General features: G+C 31.4%; 1 protein-coding gene across 1 annotated transcript; it reads left to right on the top strand.

Moving 5' to 3' along the window:
- The first annotated feature begins 4,259 nt into the window (after positions 1–4,259).
- On the top strand, positions 4,260–8,504 carry LOC25486842 (cytochrome P450 714C2). The gene is made up of 5 exons (XM_013608663.3): positions 4,260–4,610; positions 5,961–6,187; positions 6,341–6,591; positions 6,962–7,376; positions 7,937–8,504. The coding sequence occupies exons 1-5, from the start codon at positions 4,340–4,342 to the stop codon at positions 8,378–8,380; spliced, it is 1,608 nt and encodes a 535-aa protein (XP_013464117.3). The 5' UTR covers positions 4,260–4,339; the 3' UTR covers positions 8,381–8,504.
- Positions 8,505–9,813: the final 1,309 nt, after the last annotated feature.

Below are 9,813 nucleotides of genomic sequence, written 5' to 3'. Positions count from 1 at the left end.
CTTATCCAGAGTTGTTTGCTTAAGGTAAATTTTCGAGGACGAAAATCTTTTAAGTGGGGGAGAGTTGTAACGCCCACTTTCGTTTAATCGTTATCTAATCGAGTTTAGGCAATTATATTATAATTATATAATATGTGCATGATTTTGATATGTTTTGATGATTTGTGGTGACTTTGATTGATGACGTGATAGTTATGAGTTTTGGAGGATTTGATAAGATTAGAGAATTTATTTTATTGTTAAATAAAATAAAGATTTGAAAAATATTTAGTTGAGGGCTGTTTTGATATTTTAGATAGTTTTGGGGATGAAAGTGAGATAAGATAAGTATTTTAAGAGGAGATATAAAAGAATAGACCTAGGTTTAGAAAAAACACTTTGTACGTGAAAACTTTTGGAAAAGGGAGAAAAAGCCAAGTCAAGAGGAACCAAGGTAGAGTGCTGCGATTTTCTTCATACAAGGTAAGGGTGAGACTAATAATTCAATAATGTTATTTACTGTAATTCTGATGATTAGTTGACAAAGTTAGGATTGATTTAGAGAAGTTTTGGAATTAGGTCAAAACCCTAAAAATTGATGATCAAACGGTAAAACTTGTTTAGATTGATGTAGAAACCGTCCTTTAACCTTAGAACATGTTTAGGATGGATTATTGAATCAAAATTAGGCTTTGAACCATGTTGTATGATGGAATTTTGAGAAAAACCCTAGTCTGCCCGTGCTTCTGTTCATCGCTCGCCACGGCGAGTGATGATCCTCGCCTCGCGAGTGATGATCTTCATCGCTCGCCACGCGAGCCCTTCCTTTTCGCCTCGCGAGTTGTTTGGTTCAACTCGCCATGGCGAGCAACCCCTCCTCGCCTCGCGAGCTTAGGCAGAGTGCATGTCATATTTTGTGTTTCGACCTTTTGAGTTGGACCTTGGATGCCTATGAGTGCCTGAACATACCTAGTATTGATTAGGAATGAATGTAGGATCAGAGGGAACCCAGAACAACCTTAGTTTGGGAGTTGAGTGGTACTCGCCATGGCGAGTAAGTACTCTCGCCTCGCGAGTACAACCAGGATGAACTTGTTTATGTGTTTATGCGATCTGTGTCGCACTTGTTGATCAAGAGTGAACCCCTAACTGGTAATGAGACCTAGTGATGTCGTTTAATGCAGACTGTAGAGTTGTTTAAGTTATATTAATATTAATTGAATATGAACTATTGTATTGTATATTCATGCAAGATAAGAAGATGTGATAATGATACAAATTATGTGCTTTGATATAATGATATCATCTTGTTATGTGACCTGTTTATGCTGCTTCCGTTATTTAACTAAGTGCATAAGTATATGATGAAGTCTAGCTCCAAATTATTGGATGCATGTTGATAAGTCGATTACGTTGTTTTGTTCATATGTGTCCATGCATAGCATATCATTGAGCTTAGTCCTCACCACGAAAATTAGGAGCTTTGTCCTCCGCACGTTTATAGGAGCTTTGTCCTCCGCACGATTAAAGTATATTAATACTTATGATGACGATTGGTACCACATGCATATAAGGAGTCTAGGAGCATTGTCACATTGTCATGATTAAGATGCCTTGTTGATAATGAATGAATATGTGATTACGTGATAAGTGTTTATTGATTATGCTACGTTGTTCATAATGAATTGGATATATGATTACGTGATAACTGTTTAGCATTTATGCAAAGTTAATAATGGAATGATTATGATGTTAATTTATGATTCGCAATTACATTGATTAATGTTATTTTATTATGAAATCTCACCCCTTCTGCTTGAAAATGTTGCCCTTCGTATGGGTAACTTGCAGGTGATCGTGCTTAGTGTGCAGTTGCTTCGTGAGTTGGCCTTGCCTTCACTGTGTCGTTTAGGTCGCTCTGATACGTAACGGGATGGGGTTTTATGCTATAACATGCTTCATTCTTTTACGTGAACTGCTTATGTTTTGATAAACTCTTTTGAGATACTTGTTGGGCCTGCGTGCCAAAATCGTTTTACGAATTATGATTATGATTTTCCGCTGCTATGTTAAAGATAATTTGTGAAGGTTAAATCATTATTTAACTGTTTTGGATTACGTTTCTATGTGATAACCCGTTTATGGTTTTTACTCTGATAATTGTTTAAGAAATTTGTATATTGGGAAAACGGGGTGTTACATCAAGTATGATGTGTGACCTATGAAGCCCAAATACATGATACGATACGACACCGATACGTCGATATTGGAAAATTTTAAAATTGAAGATACAATACGGCTGAGTTACTTCAATAAACATTAAATTTAAACTACATATTAAAACTCAAAAGCAAAAAATTTGGCGCAAAACCTAGACCAAGCAGCCATAGAAAAACGATAAGGCACAACAATGAAATTGCCTTCACACAACAATCAACAATAACATCGTGCTTAAACAAACAAAGAGACACAAAACAGACGGCGACAACAATAGAAATATAAATGTAAGTAATATTGTTAATAAAGAAAGCGACAATTAGTCAATTACATATATGATATATCCTAAATAGAAAACATCATTACTTAGTCGATTACATATATACTAAATATAATAGAAACATCGGCTAGCCCGCACATATCGATTTTCCACCACCTATCCCTCATATCCCAGATATATCTGAAATAATTATTTTTTCAAAAAATTAAATTTAATCTTCGGATACTCTCCTGATCTGTATCGAGAAGTATCAGATAGATATTGGTGCATGATACGCAGGGGATACGATACATCATCCATTTTGAAGTATATGGGCTTCAGAGTGTGTGACAATAAATAGATAATATGAGTAATTCATTGAAAAATGAAAATGCAAGAAAAAATAATTATTACTTGTGGTCGTAGGTATGTTGGTGTAGTATATGCGCTTTAACTCTTGATAAAACTTACACTAAAACTAAAGAATGAGATGTAATGATGACACTATATCACATGGGGAATACAACACATCAAAAAATGCAATAGTGTGTGACAATAAACGTTATGAGGAGTCATGCATTATAAACGTTTAAGAAGAGTCATGCATTGGGAAATAAAGAATCATGAAAAAGAAATTATCAATTGTAGTAGTAGGTGTGTATCTTTGATTCTTTATTTTATTTTATTGTTTATTGTTCCTAAATAAGTAAAACCGATTGCCTAGTTGGAACAATCATCCGTGTGAATATGATTCTCTACTTACACTTTATTGCTTAATAAACGATGTGGTACACTCACTAGTCTAAATCCAACCATCAGGTATGATGTGTGACAATAAATATATAATATGAGTAATTCATTGGAAAATGAAAATGCAAGAAAAAATAATTATTACTTGTGGTCGTAGGTATGTTGGTGTAGTATATGCGCTTTAACTCTTGATCAAATTTACACTAAAACTAAAGAATGAGATGTAATGATGACACTATATCACATCGGAAATACAACACATCGAAAATACAATAGTGTGTGACAATAAACGTCATGAGGAGTCTTGCATTATAAACGTTTTAGAAGAGTCATGCATTGGGAAATAAAGAATCATGAAAAAGAAATTGTGTGTGATATATATATATATATATATATATATATATATATATATATATATATATATATATATATATTTGTGTGTAGTATATGTCATAATTATAGTTTAAAATTCACTTTATTTAAGATTTTTTTTTTTGTCAAGTAACCTAATGGCTGTAACTCACACATTTTAATGTGGAGTAGTGGGGTGTCTGGAGTTCGAACGTCAGCCCTTGCATTTAATATACAATATCCCTACCAACTGAGCTAAGTTCACGGTGATAAAAATTTAAGATCAGGCAAAAATATAAATGAAAGCATTGGTGATAATCATGAGAACTTTTATTTACAATACTGATTATTAGGAAATCATGAATTTTTTTGTAGATTCCTCTAAAAAAATGAACTTTTATTGATTTTCCAATTCAATAAATTTTATATTATATTTTAAAATTCAATTTTTTCCAGAATAGTAGACAATATTAGTCAACATTTCTTCAGTCAAGAATTTTTTTTGACATTATATTGCACTTGTTCATGCATTTGTTCAGAAAATATATTAAATTCCATTTTAAAAAAGTATTTTATGATTAATTTTACTTTGGAAGCTTCTATTATTACTTGTCAAGTGGAGCCTATCACAAGTGCTTTGTATTCAAATGTGTGAAAAAAGGAAAAAATTGCTATTATAAATACCCAAGTCAAGGACACTTGTCAAATAGAAAAAGTGTATAAAATTTGAGAGTATAAATCAAACATTTCAGTGTGAGCACAAAAAGAGAGAGGGGTGATATCATGGAGATAGCAATGAACAAGTTATATTGGACAGTGTGGATGATAGTGATAACCAGTGTTATAATATTGTTGGAGAAAGTGTTACTGAAGCCACGAAGGATTCGATCGGTGCTTGAAAAACAAGGTATCAAAGGACCAAAGCCTTCTTTCCCATTTGGTAACATTTCTGAGATGCAACAGATTCGTCCCCAACCTCCTGCTGGTGCTGATTCAACTGAGGAATGGGTTTATTCCTTGTTCCCATATTTTGAAACCTGGAAACAACGCTACGGTATGTCAAATATGAAATTTTTGTTTATTTTCATTTGAACATATTTTAAGAAGATGAGGTAAAACAACTTTTTAGGTTCATTGAATAACCAATGTATTTGATCTATAAATGTGACCAAATACATTAATTATTTGATAAAAGTAAAATAATATTTTTTATTTATAAATGTGATCAGTGAGTATGTTTTTTTCTTTTTCTTTTGAGATAAATACTCACAAGTCACATCGGATTCAATTTTACTTTTGTTTTGAGTCAGGATGGTAATATCTAAATCCATTCAAATCAAAATCGCAATTCGATCTAAACAAAGTTTAATGGCATGTTTGGTAATGCGAACAAACATCCAATCTCGCGTTACGATGCCGTTCTCACCGCAATTTTATTAAGCTACCTATTTGAGTTTCACACTAAACACAAGGCTACGTTTACACCACCGTTGCACCAAACACCGACTAAATCAACATGAAATTTAATACTATTGAATCTTTTTTTTTTTTTTTTGACAAAAATACTATTGAATCTTTTTGTGAAGATAGTTTAGATCTGAACAAATCTCAAATCTTTTTCAAAGTCAAATCAAACCGCATATAAATTTTAGTAGTTATTTTTTAATATAAAGTTTTTTTTTGAAGAAACTAAATTAACTCATCCAAATTGACACCAAAGAGAATCGAATCTGAGACTTCGAGGATAAACACACTCTCAGGTCCCAAACCAATACCACCAGGCCAACCCAAATGGGTTTTTTTTAATATAAAATATTGCATTAATCTATTATTATTTGTTGATTTTTCATTAATAATACTTTATACTTGTTAATTTTTTTTACTATTTCATATGTTTAAAATATAATAAATCATTTTTATTTTAAACTGTTAATTTTTTATATATGTATCAAACCTATTACTTGAACTGAACTTTATAATATTAGTATTAATAAAAAAAAATTATATTTGTAAAATAGATCAATGAAAAACCAGTCCAATGTTAATTTCATTCATTGTTTCATAGATATTTTAATGGTGCCTACTGTCATCAAACCAGTCCAATGAAAAACTGTTTTTTTTTTTTTTTATATTTTTTATTTTATTTTAAAAAGCCGAATACAAGTTGTAAACCTTTTGTCAAAAAAAATTGTAAACCTAAAAACTCGATCATGACCACAATAGGAAAACATTAGTTTTAAGCATGCACATCAAATTCTTTTTATAATGTTGCGAACTAAAGTAAATATACATAAGTTCCAAAAACTTAAAATTCATAAATCATTTTAAAACGGTGATTCTCATTTTGTTTTTAATTTTCTTTCATAGTAAACCTTATTGTTTTGTTAACAAATATGATCATTAGGCTCATTGTATACGTACTCCACCGGAATCAAGCAACATCTATACGTGGAGAAGGGTGAACTAATAAAAGATATGAGCGTTGTTATGTCACCCGATCTTGGTAGGGTTGAATATCTTAACAAAGCTTTGGATCCAATGCTGGGAGATGGCATCCTCAGAGCCAATGGAAAATCATGGATCTTCCAAAGGAATCTTATTATGGCTGAGTTATTCATGAGCAAAGTTAAGGTTAGTATATGCTATCTTGTTTTTTTTTTGTCAAGAAGTTTCAGAGACTATAAATTCATCTTTTTTGGAATAAGTGGAGAACTCGGGGTTTGAAGTCTAGACATGCATATATATGAACATATAAATTATTTTACTTTTCTTTATTTTTTGTAGACTATGTTAGGTGATATGGAAGAATCTGCTTTGGAAATTATCAAAAAATGGGAGAGGTGTATAACAGAAAGCAAAGAAGGTATTGCAGAGATAGTGATTGAAAGTGACCTGAAAGTTCTTTCAGAGGATATTATTTCAAAAGCATGCTTTGGCAGTGATTATACACAAGGAAAACATATTTTTGAAAGATTGAATGCTATTCAAGCAAAACTTTCGAAGACTAGCACTCTTTTGGGATTTCTAAACCTAAGGTAATTTATTTCACAAATTAATCAATACTATCTTATATTATATAAAAAATATTCCATGTACACCCACTTTTTCATACATCCATGACACCTGATTATTCATGTGAAAAAAATGTGATTTATTCGGTAGATTAGATGGTTAATTCAAATTGCACCGAATATTATGTTTTGTTTAAATCATGTAGTTGATTTAACCTAAATTTTGACTATGAATTTAATTAGCCATATACTTAACTAATTTACCACATTTTGGAATGTGATTAACCAGTGTCGTGCCAGTGTACAAGAAGTGGGTGTCTATGTTTCATTACTGATATTATATTGCACCATGTGATAAGTTAATCAATTAATGATTTATATGATACTTTTCTAGTTTTCTTCCCAATAAGGACCGTAGAGAGATCTGGAAATTGAAGAAAGAGGTGGATGTGTTGATAATGAATATCATCCGTGATCGAGAAATCGAAAACCAAAAGAACAATAATAATAAGAAACATAATGATCTATTACAAAAAATAATAGAAGGTGTTGCAAATGAGAAACTTTTGAATGCTAGTGGAAAGGGTACTTTGAAAGCAGGGCATGACATGAACCAACTGATTATAGATATCTGCAAAAGTATCTACTTTGCTGGTTCTGAGTCCACTGCTCTTTCAGTAGTTTGGGCAATGTATCTCCTTGCAGTTTATCCGGAATGGCAACAACGAATTCGAACTGAGATTTCTGAGACCTTTGGTAATCTGCCTCCTTCTTTTACTGATATCACCAAACTTAACCAGCTGAAAAAGGTTAGTACATCCTTTCTCAACCCCTCTTCATGAAAACAAACACATTTACAATTCAAATGTCGTGTTAATACTAATTTTTATGCGTGGACCATCTACGGTTACACTCCAGTCTTGAGCGTGAGGGGTGGTTGATAATCCTACATTGAATATGACATGATCTGGATGTATAGTATCCATTATATCGAATTCATTATCTTGTTTCCTGTATATAATCAACACTTTTCAATACTCTTTATTATATAGTTCCACTCAATAACATGAGGTATGATATTGTAGCATTTCATGCATGTCACTAGGGCAACCTTGCTAGGGTTGTCGAATCTCTAAGGCGATTATGGCGGTTGTCTTAGACCCATGACTTTATGTTTAATCAATATTATGGCCTTGGACTTTATTTTGGGAGTTGAAATTTCTTAATTGAACTTAAACTCCAATAAATGTGAAATCAAAATATGCATTGAGAGAGTGTTTTGCTGGAGTTTTAAATTCATTACATCTCTTTGTAATACGATTAAAAATCTCAAAATTTGAAACTAATGACGATGTTTTATGTTGTGTAGCTACAAATGGTGATTCTTGAGAGTATGCGTATTTATGGGCCTGCAGTGACGAACTCAAGGGAAACTTTAGCTGAGATGAAGATCGGAAACTTAGTTCTCCCTAAAGGACTCTACATATGGATGTTCGTCCCATTGCTGCATCGCGACACTGATAATTGGGGACCGGATGCTACAGAATTCAAGCCAGAAAGATTTGCTAATGGTCTTTCTGGAGCTTGTAAGTATCCTCAAGCTTATCTACCATTTGGATATGGAAGTCGACATTGCTTAGGCCAAAACTTTACCCTGACAGAAATTAAGATTGTTCTTGGTCTTCTTGTCAATAATTTCGAGTTCAAACTGTCACCAAATTATGTCCATTGCCCTGCGTCCAATTTTCTGTTGGTACCAAAATATGGTGTGAAGCTTCTTGTTAGCAAGGTTGATCATAACAAAGGGAAATGATCATGGTTATGTTCTACTCCTAGTGTTGTTTCAAATCATGATCAATAAATTGTAGTGACTTTGTTGGTTTGAAATGATTTCAATAATACACATCCATAATATATCTTATGGATTTTATTCTAAATCCCATGGCTTTTATCTTTTATGAGTATATTTAAATATATTGGAAATTTTAACAAACAAAGAAGCTTAATGAATCATGTTAAAATTTCATATGATCTTTATCACAATAAAGTTTAATGTTTATATTCTCTCTTTAGAATTTCGACTTTAAGCTTTCACCTAATTATGTACATTGCCTTGAGTCTAATATCAATAAGCTTTCAAGTTTGATCACAACACAGGGAAATGATTTCTTCTAGAGTTGCTCGAAATTGTGAATTTGTTATCAATAACCATGGCTTTGTTGGTTTTAACTGATATCAGTAGTATAACCTATAATATCAATAAGTCATCATTTTCTTTTATGTGTAAAAAGTTTTACACCGCGGATAAATCACTATTATATATAACTTTAGAAGAAGTTATTAAGGACATTTTTAATAATATTACGGTTTATGTTCTCTCTTTAGAATTTTCTTTTACACTTCACATGTATAATAATAATAATGGAACAAAATGACGAACTCAAAATTTATTTTTGTTACGATGTTTATTGAATAATTAATGTATGTGATTTATAATATTGATCATATACGTTAATTATTCAATGAACCTAAGAAAAGATTTTTTCTTATATATAAGATCGGAAGGAATATTTAACATGATGTTATCTATAAAACACAACACAGATAAAATAAAGGGTTAATAGGTCTTTATCCCTTGTAATATAGGTCATTTCTGGTTTTTCCCCCTGCAAAATATTTTTTTTTATTTACCCCATGTAAAAAAAAGAAATTGTTTTGATTTACCCCCTAATAGGCCAAACAAAAACCAATTTTATTTTATTTTTTTAAAGAAATTTTCGTTTTTGTTTGGCCTATTAGGGGGTAAATCAAAACAAAAATATTTTACAGGGGGTAAATAAAAAAAAAATTACAGAAGAAAAACTAGAAATGACCTATATTACAGAGGATAAAGACCTATTAACCTTAAAATAAATCTTTTGTTTACCGGCGCTACAACACATTTGGGATTTTGTGTTGGTATATAACTTGAAGGGGTAGACAAAATAAGGAGATATAACCAATCCATTGGAATATATGATATAGCTTTTAATTATTTAAAATGATATCTTTGTCTCAAGTATAAGTTGTTTAATATAATTTTTTATCCGCCAAATATTATACAAGATAAAAAGTTGTTTAATACCTTAAAAATTTATCATTTGTTATTCTATTTTACATTGTGTTGCTGTCAAATATCTACCTTTTAGTGGATCAAACTCAATCATATAATCAGGTGGTTCAACATTAGTCTTGCATGCCAATCTT

This window comes from Medicago truncatula, chromosome 2 (assembly GCF_003473485.1).
Source record: "Medicago truncatula cultivar Jemalong A17 chromosome 2, MtrunA17r5.0-ANR, whole genome shotgun sequence".
Lineage (NCBI taxonomy): Eukaryota > Viridiplantae > Streptophyta > Magnoliopsida > Fabales > Fabaceae > Medicago > Medicago truncatula.
This window is presented reverse-complemented; position numbering and strand designations above follow the sequence as displayed.

Excerpts from the sequence above, each read along its gene's own strand:
- LOC25486842 (XM_013608663.3), top strand. The coding sequence starts at position 4,340 with ATGGAGATAGCAATGAACAAGTTATATTGGACAGTGTGGATGATAGTG. Across the intron at positions 6,592-6,961 it reads TTGGGATTTCTAAACCTAAG|TTTTCTTCCCAATAAGGACC; the intron begins GTAATTTATTTC and ends ATACTTTTCTAG. Across the intron at positions 7,377-7,936 it reads AACTTAACCAGCTGAAAAAG|CTACAAATGGTGATTCTTGA; the intron begins GTTAGTACATCC and ends TATGTTGTGTAG.